Below are 13,330 nucleotides of genomic sequence, written 5' to 3' on the forward strand. Positions count from 1 at the left end.
TTCAAGGACCAGCCATAAGTTTCCTTTTTCAGCACCGTCATAATTTTGAACAGTTGCTGAACAAGTGGTTGGTAAGCGAGGATTACCTGTATTAAACTAAAAGGAGAGTCCTTTAAAAATGGAAGTTGAGGTTCACAATTTGAGACAAACTGCTGAATTTTACCTCTGATAGCCTGTTCCATGCTATATGAAAATTGGAAATATGCAACTATCAAAGGATTATTGATAGCATTGGTATGTTCGCTGCCTTGAGTTATTTATAAAATAATAATATAATTTTTATAAATAATATTATTTATAAAAATAATAAAGGTGGGATATAAAATAATAAAATAAAAATAAAATAAATAAATTTGTAAATATTAAGAGCCTGGCATGTTATGCAAGCTCAAGATGAATCTGATAGTTCTTCTTGATTAATGAACCAGAAAAGCTGCAAGTCCCACTTGTCATATTGCCATCTAATGAACCAAAGGACAAAGTCAAAAAATTATTACATTCACAATCGGCACATCAGTTGGAAATTTACATGACAATTCCAGTGACACCTAAAATACACTGTGAATTTATAAAATCATATTTACTTTTCCCTTTTGGCTAAACAGCAGCTTATAATCAAAGCAAAACAATATACTAACCAATATAGCAGGTAAGCAATATAAACTCAGCAGGAGCAAAAACCACCAAAACAAGGTATCGCAAAAGCTACCATCTTCATTAATCAGGCAATCACACTTAGGAAAAAGCTAACAATGTCTCACTCTGAAATTGGGTGCCATTAGTAAGCAGGATTAAATGTAAGAAAAAAGGTTTTTCCCTCTACACAGAAAGTGTGAACAAATTAGAAGATACAGAATAGGCACAAAGTCCTCAACACCAAGGACTGCAGATATCATTCTGTACTAATAATTAATATATCCCAAGAATTGCTTGTTTTAGAATGTTGCAAATCTCTGACATGAGGACCTTCACATTTTGACACTGTGGAATATTTTAAAAATAAAGTTATTCTGTTCACTTTCAACAGCAGCAGAACATTAATAAAGCATTATTGTAAACCACCCGGAGTCCCCTTTGGGAGATGGGCGGTGATAAATTTGATTAATAAATAAAATAAATAAAAATAACATTCTAACAGTTCTAAAAGTAAGTGGCCCATACAAGTCCTCAGTGTGCGTAGTTATCATAGATTACAAGCTGCATCTGTAGAAGGGACTTCCAATCAAATCAATCAAATCTTTAGCATTAGATGAGTGTAGGGGAGCATAAAAGGTTAGTATGTGGAAGACTACATCTATCAAATTACAGAGCATTCTAATATGGTCAACTAGGTGCTCATTAAGTCTAGTTTATGGCACAGGTCATCACCTGACAAAGTCTGAGTGCTGCTGTGCAGAACCTGGCAACATTGTATGTTGTAGCAAGGTTGGTATCTGAAAGCAGCACGGAGGCGTAGAATTGTCCTGTGCATCCTGGGTATTTATGCAGTAATGGTGAGATGATGCTAGTATGAATGTCTCTATGGCACAGGCACTGGAGAAGCACATGCTCTGTTGTTTTTGCATTTCCAGAATCCCAGGGACATTGTCTCTCCAGGAACAGAACCATCCTGTATTGGCCTTCAAGGACAGCTGAGGGGAGGGCATGACATCATGCCAGAGTGAAGGCTCTCCAGTGTTCAGTTAGGTATGCCACAGGGGAGGCAGAGTACCTGTTGGATTAACTGGCAATAAAGCTGGGGTCCTGGATAGGTCCATTGGTGCAGAAGTAACTTCTGACTCTTGAAAACTAAGGCCTTGTATTAGATTGCAATGGATAGTCATTCTTTTAATTAGTTTAACTTTTTCCTGCTTTTTTCTAACATGCATAAACAACAATAAGTAACAACACAGTGGAGACTTTAGTGCTAATTATTAACTTTAAGATAGAAACCTTTATTATATAACAAATAATTTAATGTGTTTTGCAGTTGTTTATCAATGCTACACTCAGCTTTAGAGGTAAAATTTAAGCAACCTTATGCTTATCAACTTGAACATTTTAGAAAACATAATTAATATTGACACAACCTTTTTTCTTTATCTTTAAAGGTTTAAGTTATCTAAATCATCAGAGTGTTAATAATCTCTAGTCAATACTGTATAAATACCACTGTACCTAAATAATATAATGTACTACTCGTGTTTTATAATAATACTATATAAACACTTACATAGTGTGGCATATTCCTATGTTAATGAGATGCTTTATTTCATTAAATATTCTTTCTGATAATAATATAGAAAAGAATGCTCAAAAAGTGAAAGTGTTTTCTCAACTTCAAAATTTCCTGTTTCCTGAAGTTCTTAAAATATTAAGATATAAATTTATAAAAACTCATACCACTGAAATCATCCCAGATTCATGATTGAAAATGACATCAAATGTACTTTGTTGTTTATTTGTTTAGTTGCTTCCGACTCTTCGTGACTTCATGGACCAGCCCACGCCAGAGCTTCCTGTCAGTCATCAACACCCCCAGCTCCCCCAGGGACGAGTCCGTCACCTCTAGAATATCATCCATCCACCTTGCCCTTGGTCGGCCCCTCTTCCTTTTGCCCTCCACTCTCCCTAGCATCAGCATCTTCTCCAGGGTGTCCTGTCTCGTCATTATGTGGCCAAAGTATTTCGGTTTTGCCTTTAATATCGTTCCCTCAAGTGAGCAGTCTGGCTTTATTTCCTGGAGGATGGACTGGTTGGATCTTCTTGCACTCCAAGGCACTCTCAGAATTTTCCTCCAACACCACAGTTCAAAAGCATCTATCTTCCTTCGCTCACCCTTCCTTATGGTCCAGCTCTCGCAGCCATATGTTACTATGGGGAACACCATTGCTTTAACTATGCGGACCTTTGTTGTCAGTGTGATGTCTCTGCTCTTAACTATTTTATCGAGATTTGTCATTGCTCTTCTCCCAAGGATTAAGCGTCTTCTGATTTCCTGACTGCAGTCAGCATCTGCAGTAATCTTCGCACCTAGAAATACAAAATCTTTCACTGCTTCTACATTTTCTCCCTCTATTTGCCAGTTATCAATCAAGCTGGTTGCCATAATCTTGGTTTTTTTGAGGTTTAACTGCAAGCCAGCTTTTGCACTTTCTTCTTTCACCTTCATCATAAGGCTCCTCCGTTCCTCTTCGCTTTCAGCCATCAAAGTGGTATCATCTGCATATCTGAGATTGTTAATGTTTCTTCCAGCAATTTTAACTCCAGCCTTGGATTCCTCAAGCCCAGCATGTTGCATGATGTGTTCTGCGTACAAGTTAAATAGGTAGGGTGAGAGTATACAGCCCTGCCGTACTCCTTTCCCAATCTTAAACCAGTCTGTTGTTCCGTGGTCTGTTCTTACTGTTGCTACTTGGTCGTTATACAGATTCTTCAGGAGGCATACAAGATGACTTGGTATCCCCATACCACTAAGAACTTGCCACAATTTGTTATGGTCCACACAGTCAAAGGCTTTAGAATAGTCAATAAAACAGAAATAGATGTTTTTCTGAAACTCCCTGGCTTTTTCCATTATCCAGCGGATATTGGCAATTTGGTCCCGAGTTCCTCTGCCTTTTCTAAACCCAGCTTGTACATCTGGCAATTCTCGCTCCATGAATTGCTGAAGTCTGCCTTGCAGGATCTTGAGCATTACCTTACTGGCATGTGAAATGAGTGCCACTGTTCGATAGTTTGAACATTCTTTAGTGTTTCCCTTTTTTGGTATGGGGATATAAGTTGATTTTTTCCAGTCTGATGGCCATTCTTGTGTTTTCCAAATTTGCTGGCATATAGCATGCATTACCTTGACAGCATCATCTTGCAAGATTTTGAACAGTTCAGCTGGGATTTCATCGTCTCCTGCTGCCTTGTTATTAGCAATGCCTCTTAAGGCCCATTCAACCTCACTCTTCAGGATGTCTGGCTCTAGCTCACTGACCACACTGTCAAAGCTATCCCCAATATTGTTATCCTTCCTATACAGGTCTTCTGTATATTCTTGTCACCTTTTCTTGATCTCTTCTTCTTCTGTTAGGTCCTTGCCATCTTTGTTTTTGATCATACCCATTTTGGCCTGGAATTTACCTCCGATGTTTCTAATTTTCTGGAAGAGGTCTCTTGTCCTTCCTATTCTATTGTCTTCTTCCACTTCCACGCATTGCTTGTTTAAAATAATTCCTTATCTCTTCTGGCTAACCTCTGGAATTTTGCATTTAATTGGGCATATCTCCCCCTATCACTGTTGCCTTTTGCTTTCCTTCTTTCTTGGGCTACTTCTAGCGTCTCAGCAGACAGCCATTTTGCCTTCTTGGTTTTCTCTTTCTTTGGGATGTATTTTGTTGCCGCCTCCTGAACAATGTTGCAAACTTCTGTCCATAGTTCTTCCGGGACCCTATCTCCTAAGTCCAGTCCCTTAAATCTATTCTTCACCTCCACTGCATATTCCTTAGGGATATTAGTGAGCTCATATCTAGCTGATCTGTGGGTCTTCCCTAATCTCTTTAGTCTGATCCTAAATTGTGCAATAAGAAGTTCATGATCGGAACTACAGTCAGCTCCAGGTCTTGTTTTTACTGACTGTATAGATGTCCGCCACCTTTGGCTGCAAAGGATGTAGTCAATCTGATTTCAATGTTGTCCATCTGGTGAAGTCCATGTATAAATCCGTCTCTTAGGTTGTTGGAAGAGGGTGTTCGTTATGCAGAGTGAGTTGTCTTGGCAAAATTCTATCAGCCTATGTCCTGCTTCGTTTTGTTCTCCCAGGCCATGCTTACCTGTAATTCCAGGTGTCATTTGACTGCTCACCTTAGCATTCCAGTCTCCCGTGATGAAAATAACATCTCTTTTAGGCGTGTTGTCCAGTAGGTGCTGCAGATCCTCATAGAACTGCTCTACTTCAGCTTCTTCAGCATCTGTGGTTGGGGCGTATATTTGGATCACTGTGATGTTAGATGGCTTGCCCTGAATTCGAACTGAGATCATTCTATCGTTTTTTGGATTGTATCCAAGCACTGCTTTAGCCACTTTATTATTAATTATGAAGGCTACTCCATTTCTTCTGTGGTCCTCTTGTCCACAGTAGTAGATCTGGTGGTCATTTGATGTGAAGTGGCCCATTCCAGTCCATTTCAGTTCGCTGATGCCCAAAATGTCTATCTTTAATCTTGACATCTCACCAATAACCACATCCAATTTGCCCTGGCTCATAGATCTTACATTCCAGGTTCCAATGGTGTGTTGATCCTTAGAACATCGGATTCGCCGTTCACCACCAGCACCGTCGGCCGCTAGCCGTCCTTTCGGCTTTGAGCTAGCTGCGTCATCACGTCTGGGGCTAGTTGAGCTCATCCTCTGTTCCTCCCCAGTAGCATTTTGACCATCTTCCGACCTGGGGGTCTCATCTTCCGATGGTATACCAACATAGCTCTGGTTGTACTGATCCATTTAGTTTTCACGGCAAGAATACTGGGGGGGGTTGCCATTACCTTCCCCAGGGATTGCATTTAGTCTGACCTCTCTGTCATGACCTTCCCATCTTGGGTGGCCCTTCACGGTTTAGCTCATGGCATCATTGAGGTGCTCACATCGTACTGGTTTGTACTAACACACAACAGCAAAATCCATATTCTTAAGCATCACCAGTTTTTTTCTTTTTAAAAAAAGACAGAGATCTCATACCTTTAACAGTTTCACAGAGGACAGAGCTTCAAAAATTTAACTCTTTTCACCGCTGAATAAGGGTCCTGCCCTCACCTGACTGTTACCCTTGTAAAGCTAATTGGACGAGGTTTCCTAGTGACTTATGCAAAAGACGTTTCTTTTGTAAACACTTAGTCTGCAAATGAGATATTAACTGGACAGTAGTCCAGTTCATAGTGGAAATCCAAGCAAAAGTAAACAGGACAAATAATCTGATATCATACAATAAGCAACAGGAAATATCTGAAATGAAACTTCATGTATTCATTTATCCTTGTTTTAATCATGCCTCCAGCATAGGCCAACCTAATTCAGCTCACCCATGTTAGATGTCATACAGGCACTCAATTCCTTTAATCCCCAGTCATATTGGCTGAGGAATATAGGAACTGAAGTACAAAGATGGAAATGGAACAAGATTGCTCCATTTGATCTGCCTTCCCCAACCAGGCAATGGCTTGTAAAGTATACAGAGATTTCGAACAATTTCCACAAAGAACAATTTTATGCTAACCATCGTAAATAGCCCTACAGCTTTGCTTATTTAATACTAGTTTATCACGTGAAATTTAACCCGGAATATTCTAACAAGTCCTTTTCTAAGGGAAGGAACATGTCACAGCGCCAGCGTGTCTCGCTAAATGACAGCATAGGAAGGAAGGGAGAATAGGCCTATTCGCCCCTTTTCTGCTTTCTCCTTTGAGAGGAAAGATCATCTTCCGATCCATACTCATGGTCCAACTGCTAGCTAGCCACCTAAAATCAACCCAGGAGACGCTATGTTCCATATTCACCGTCATCGTTCGTTGTTTGTCCGAGAGACTTCAACCCGCAGTTACTCTTTGAGCCTCTACAACACGCTGCCGGTTCTCCCACAATGCAACGAAAACTAAGGTGGAGCCAGTTCCCTCGCAAAGACATTTGGGAGGCTGAGTTTGCGCAGAACTAACACAACGCATGGTACCAGACAGCTGAACTACAATTCCCTAGAAACCAAGCGTCACTACTTGGCGTGTACTGTAGGATTTTTCACAAACCGCGCAGTCCTGGAATTGAATACTACGTTTCCCATAATGCACAGAAAGGATGAAACATATCGATGCTCTCCAATAGGAGTATCCAAATCTTAGTTTCACGCTTTCTGATACTATGTTCAAGTCTATTTGATGGTCGTAAGTGAAGGGGGGAGTGGAGGTGAAAATTTTTTTACACCTTTTCAGAAGCTGTTGAAAAGTTGCAAATGTAATCAGTGCTGATTCTGTTTGAATTGTTTGTTTTTAAAACCTGCAATACCTTTCTTCTTACTGAAGAAAAAACTTTGAACTCAGTTGAATTCATGTTTTGAATAAGTTCCTAAAGGATTGCACAGCACAATAATTTATGTGAATATTCTATTTAAAAAGTGAGTCCATATATAGTTTTTTATAGTCTAGGAAATAACAGAAGAATCTGCTACTTGTGTTATTTGAATAGTAAGTTTATTGTTCCACAAAGAATTTCAACCTTACTCATGTTTGTCTGGGAATTAATATTTTTTTCAGCTGATGTTTAGGTATATTTCTGAGTAGATGTATAAGGAAAGTCCCTTGCTTATTTTAAAAAAGTCTGTCTGTGTGTTGGCTAGTTTTCCCCCATTAGACCTAGAATGTGGTCCTTGATATATAAACGCTTCTCTGCCTTTCAATGGTAAAGTATAGTGAAGTAAATAGTGAAGTAAATAGAATTAAATTATAATTTGGATGTCCAGGTTGGCTGGATTATATGAATAGTATCCTTTTAGGGTTCCCTTGACATTAAGTCCAGTCGTGTCCGACTCTAGGGGGCGGTGCTCATCTCTGTTTCAAAGCCAAAGAGCCGGTGTTTGTCTGTAGACAGTTCTGTGGTCATGTGGCCGGCATGACTACACGGAACACCGTTACCTGCCCGCTGAAGCGGTACCTATTAATCTACTCACATTTGCATGTTTTCGAACTGCTAGGTTGGCAGGAGCTGGGACTAGCAACAGGAGCTCACCCCGTCACACGGATTCGAACCGCCGACCCGATCAGCAAGCTCAGCAGCTCAGCGGTTTAACCCGCAGCACCACCGCGTCCCTTTTAGGACTTGACTCTAAAATACATGCCAAAAGACTGCAGGAGCAAAAAAAGAAAAATTGCACATAGTTCTATGTGAGGCCCACTGACATAACTATCACATTTTTGATTCTGAAAGTTTACAAAGTATTCAGAAGCTGTAATATGTCCAAGAAGCTTTTCAGTGCCACTTTATGTTCAATTTGATTTCTCCATAACAAAAACAAGGGCCTTGTAGAGGCCACATTTCCAACGTTTCTCCAAGGGAAAAGGCATTCCAAGAAATAAAGGATGTTATTAAACCATCTCTTGTTAAAGGCATATACAAGCTTTCAAAATAGCCTGTGAGGCTGACCATATTGTTGATAAGTAACATGTCCTTGTCCCCAGGAAAGAAAAATCAATTAAAATATTGATGAGAAAAACTTAACGAAGATAAAAATATTCCTAGAAGAACTACATATTATACAATATTGATGTTTCTTCACTGTTGTGTTATTAAAAGTATTTTTTCTTCTATACTTTGTACACACACTATAGAAATAGAAGATGGCTTTTTTGCATTTATAGGTATATGCAGTTGGAAATACAAAATTATTAGGAAATAAACCCTACTGAAGTCAGTATTTACTACTACATAAGCAGTATTACTTTTGTTATACTGTACATATATAAGAATATGCAAAGCACTAACAAAATTATTATTAGGCCCGCCCCTTGCAATGATGCAGCAACAGCGCTCAAATATGACCAGGAACTGCCTTTTTCGTTTCTAAATCTAGACCACCTATCATGTTGTGATAGTCAGGCATTTGGAAACTACTATTGTTGTTGTTTATTCGTTTAGTCGCTTCCGACTCTTCGTGACTTCATGGACCAGCCCACGCCAGAGCTTCCTGTCGGTCGTCAACACCCCCAGCTCCCCCAGGGACGAGTCCGTCACCTCTAGAATATCATCCATCCATCTTGCCCTTGGTCGGCCCCTCTTCCTTTTGCCTTCCACTCTCCCTAGCATCAGCATCTTCTCCAGGGTGTCCTGTCTTCTCATTATGTGGCCAAAGTATTTCGGTTTTGCCTTTAATATCATTCCCTCAAGTGAGCAGTCTGGCTTTATTTCCTGGAGGATGGACTGGTTGGATCTTCTTGCAGTCCAGGGCACTCTCAGAATTTTCCTCCAACACCACAGTTCAAAAGCATCGATCTTCCTTCGCTCAGCCTTCCTTATGGTCCAGCTCTCGCAGCCATATGTTACTACAGGGAACACCATTGCTTTAACTATGCGGACCTTTGTTGTCAGTGTGATGTCTCTGCTCTTAACTATTTTATCGAGATTTGTCATTGCTCTTCTTCCAAGGATTAAGCGTCTTCTGATTTCCTGACTGCAGTCAGCATCTGCAGTAATCTTTGCACCTAGGAATACAAAGTCTTTCACTGCTTCTACATTTTCTCCCTCTATTTGCCAGTTATCAATCAAGCTGGTTGCCATAATCTTGGTTTTTTTGAGGTTTAGCTGCAAGCCAGCTTTTGCACTTTCTTCTTTCACCTTCATCATAAGGCTCCTCAGTTCCTCTTCACTTTCAGCCATCAAAGTGGTATCATCTGCATATCTGAGATTGTTAATGTTTCTTCCAGAGATTTTAACTCCAGCCTTGGATTCCTCAAGCCCAGCTTGTCGCATGATGTGTTCTGCATACAAGTTGAATAGGTAGGGTGAGAGTATACAGCCCTGCCGTACTCCTTTCCCAATCTTAAACCAGTCTGTTGTTCCGTGGTCTGTTCTTACTGTTGCTACTTGGTCGTTATACAGATTCTTCAGGAGGCATACAAGATGACTTGGTATCCCCATACCACTAAGAACTTGCCACAATTGGTTATGGTCCACACAGTCAAAGGCTTTAGAATAGTCAATAAAACAGAAATAGATGTTTTTCTGAAACTCCCTGGCTTTTTCCATTATCCAGCGGATATTGGCAATTTGGTCTCTAGTTCCTCTGCCTTTTCTAAACCCAGCTTGTACATCTGGCAATTCTCGCTCCATGAACTGCTGAAGTCTACCTTGCAGGATCTTGAGCATTACCTTACTGGCATGTGAAATGAGTGCCACTGTTCGATAGTTTGAACATTCTTTAGTGTTTCCCTTTTTTGGTATGGGGATATAAGTTGATTTTTTCCAGTCTGATGGCCATTCTTGTGTTTTCCAAATTTGCTGGCATATAGCATGCATTACCTTGACAGCATCATCTTGCAAGATTTTGAACAGTTCAGCTGGGATGCCGTCGTCTCCTGTTGCCTTGTTATTAGCAATGCTTCTTAAGGCCCACTCAACCTCACTCTTCAGGATGTCTGGCTCTAGCTCACCGACCACACCGTCAAAGCTATCCCCGATATTGTTATCCTTCCTATACAGGTCTTCTGTATATTCTTGCCACCTTTTCTTGATCTCTTCTTCTTCTGTTAGGTCCTTGCCATCTTTGTTTTTGATCATACCCATTTTTGCCTGGAATTTACCTCCAATGTTTCTAATTTTCTGGAAGAGGTCTCTTGTCCTTCCTATTCTATTGTCTTCTTCCACTTCCGCGCATTGCTTGTTTAAAAATAATTCCTTATCTCTTCTGGCTAACCTCTGGAATTTTGCATTTAATTGGGCATATCTCCCCCTATCACTGTTGCCTTTTGCTTTCCTTCTTTCTTGGGCTACTTCTAGTGTCTCAGCAGACAGCCATTTTGCCTTCTTGGTTTTCTCTTTCTTTGGGATGTATTTTGTTGCCGCCTCCTGAACAATGCTGCCAACTTCTGTCCAGAGTTCTTCCGGGACCCTATCTACTAAGTCCAGTCCCTTAAATCTATTCTTCACCTCCACTGCATATTCCTTAGGAATATTAGTGAGCTCATATCTAGCTGATCTGTGGGTCTTCCCTAATCTCTTTAGTCTGATCCTAAATTGTGCAAGAAGAAGTTCGTGATCTGAACTACAGTCAGCTCCAGGCCTTGTTTTTACCGACTGTACAGATGTCCGCCACCTTTGGCTGCAAAGGATGTAATCAATCTGATTTCGGTGTTGTCCATCTGGTGAAGTCCATGTATAAAGTCGTCTCTTAGGTTGTTGGAAGAGAGTGTTTGTTATGCAGAGTGAATTGTCTTGGCAAAATTCTATCAGCCTGTGTCCTGCTTCGTTTTGTTCTCCCAGGCCATACTTACCTGTAATTCGAGGTGTCATTTGACTGCCCACCTTAGCATTCCAGTCTCCTGTGATGAAAATAACATCTCTTTTAGGCGTGTTGTCCAGTAGGTGCTGCAGATCCTCATAGAACTGCTCTACTTCAGCTTCTTCAGCATTTGTGGTTGGGGCGTATATTTGGATCACTGTGATGTTAGATGGCTTGCCCTGAATTCGAATTGAGATCATTCTGTCGTTTTTTGGGTTGTATCCAAGCACTGCTTTAGCCACTTTACTATTAATTATGAAGGCTACTCCATTTCTTCTGTGGTCCTCTTGTCCGCAGTAGTAGATCTGGTGGTCATTTGATGTGAAGTGGCCCATTCCAGTCCATTTCAGTTCACTGACGCCCAGAATGTCTATCTTTAATCTTGACATCTCACCAATAACCACATCCAATTTGCCCTGGCTCATAGATCTTACATTCCAGGTTCCGATGGTGTGTTGATCCTTAGAACATCGGATTCGCCGTTCACCACCAACACCGTCGGCCGCTAGCCGTCCTTTCGGCTTTGAGCTAGCTGCGTCATCACGTCTGGGGCTAGTTGAGCTCATCCTCTGTTCCTCCCCAGTAGCATTTTGACCATCTTCCGACCTGGGGGTCTCATCTTCCGATGGTATACCGACATATCTCTGGTTGTACTGATCCATTTAGTTTTCACGGCAAGAATACTGAGGTGGGTTGCCATTACCTTCCCCAGGGATCGCATTTAGTCTGACCTCTCTGTCATGACCTTCCCGTCTTGGGTGGCCCTTCACGGTTTAGCTCATGGCATCACTGAGGTGCTCAAGCTCCAGCACCACGACAAGGTAACGATCCTTTGCTGAAGGGAAACTACTATAGTTCACAGATTCATTTGCCTCATGGCAGGTACCAGCAGTGATAATCCCTGCAGTGAAAAAAATTATTTCCATAGCTGCTTTTGGATACCTGGTGATAGGCCTGGCTTTAGTTTAATTACATTCTTTAGCTGCATTCATAAATCCACTATCTTACAATAAATTCTAATGAGCAATATAAGTCTTACTTTTGAGTAGACATATCCAGGCCTACAGTATTAACCCTCCCCCAAATTAAAAATAAATATGCTACACTGTGAGGAGCAATATCTAATTTTAATAAACTGCCCAGAGTCCCTCTTCTGTGACAAAATTTGATAAATAAATAAATAAATAAATAATATGAAGATGCAAGGGATGACTGGAAATTTTAATATATGGTCCAAGACTGTTTACAGGCTTCTGTTTACAGAAAAGATGATAGATGTATTCCTTTGTAATTCCTTCAGATCTGTAGCAGAAATTTAAATCACACAGAAACTTTAATGAACAGTGTTAGAAATAAAAAGTTTTGCATTCTACATATTTGTACTTTTGTTCTTTAGCTAGATGAAACAATAAGCATTCTTACTAAAAATATGCATTAATATTTTGCAATATAACTTACTAAATGATCACCCAGAAATAAAATGTACTGATTATATTACTAATTATTTTTGCCACATTATTATTCAACTCTAATTTCAAGGTGGCTGCCATTTTGTATTAACTGACTAAATTTATTTGATTCCTATAAATTTAGCTTTTGAGATAAAGACATGAATGAAAATAAAAATTATTGTTCCACATCACATTACTTTAAAATCATTTCACCATTAAATAACAGTAATGAAAACCTACACTTTATAGGTAAAATTAAGATCATTTATCATTTAAACTTTATCCATGAATATTAGGAATGGCATAAGTAATACATTGTATTAGTATAAAATTTCAAGTTGTTGATTTCATTATAACCAGGAGTTCAAAGTACTTATAGGTACTGTATTTCCCTTGATTTTATCTCTACAACTCAGTAAAGTAGATTGGGTTGAGAGTGACTTGCCTAAGTAACTGAGTATCCATGGCTGAAAGTGGATTTGAACCTTAGTCTCCCCCACCATATTGGCTTTTCTGTGCATGTGTAGGTAAATACATGATGTGTGTGTAATTCATATATACTTTAATAAATATTTTCAAGTTACATGTAATTATTCAGATTATTACTAGATATTGCTTTCCTCACATAGTACATGTTGTTTCTTGGGGGATTTTGATTATCTTAAATTTACAGCATATCAGCTTTCATCTTAGTTTTTATCTCATGAGATGCTTGAAGTTATATCCTAGACTAGCAAATTGTTGGGAGAGGCGAGATTGTAGGCAAGTGCTATTAAGCCTAATTTAGTTTGCGTCTATGCACATACACTTAAGAGAAACCCCCCCCCCCACAACTCGATAAATTCTTCCCCAATATATGCATTTGCTGAAAATAGGA

At 39.8% G+C, this 13,330-nt stretch overlaps 1 protein-coding gene across 2 annotated transcripts in view; it reads right to left on the minus strand.

The window, feature by feature from the left end:
* LARS1 (leucyl-tRNA synthetase 1) overlaps positions 1 to 6,594 on the minus strand; it is a 52,473-nt gene extending 45,879 nt beyond the window's left edge. For both annotated transcript variants that reach the window (XR_010067151.1, XM_063292364.1), the window contains exon 1: positions 6,519 to 6,594. Coding sequence is in view for 1 of the 2 variants with exons in the window: in XM_063292364.1 (XP_063148434.1) it covers positions 6,519 to 6,524 (6 nt within the window). In the remaining variant the exon portion in view is untranslated. The remainder of the gene's footprint in view (positions 1 to 6,518) is intronic.
* Between the last annotated feature and the right edge of the window lie 6,736 nt (positions 6,595 to 13,330).

The sequence above is a fragment of the Candoia aspera genome, chromosome 2, assembly GCF_035149785.1.
Source record: "Candoia aspera isolate rCanAsp1 chromosome 2, rCanAsp1.hap2, whole genome shotgun sequence".
In the NCBI taxonomy this organism is placed as follows: domain Eukaryota; kingdom Metazoa; phylum Chordata; class Lepidosauria; order Squamata; family Boidae; genus Candoia; species Candoia aspera.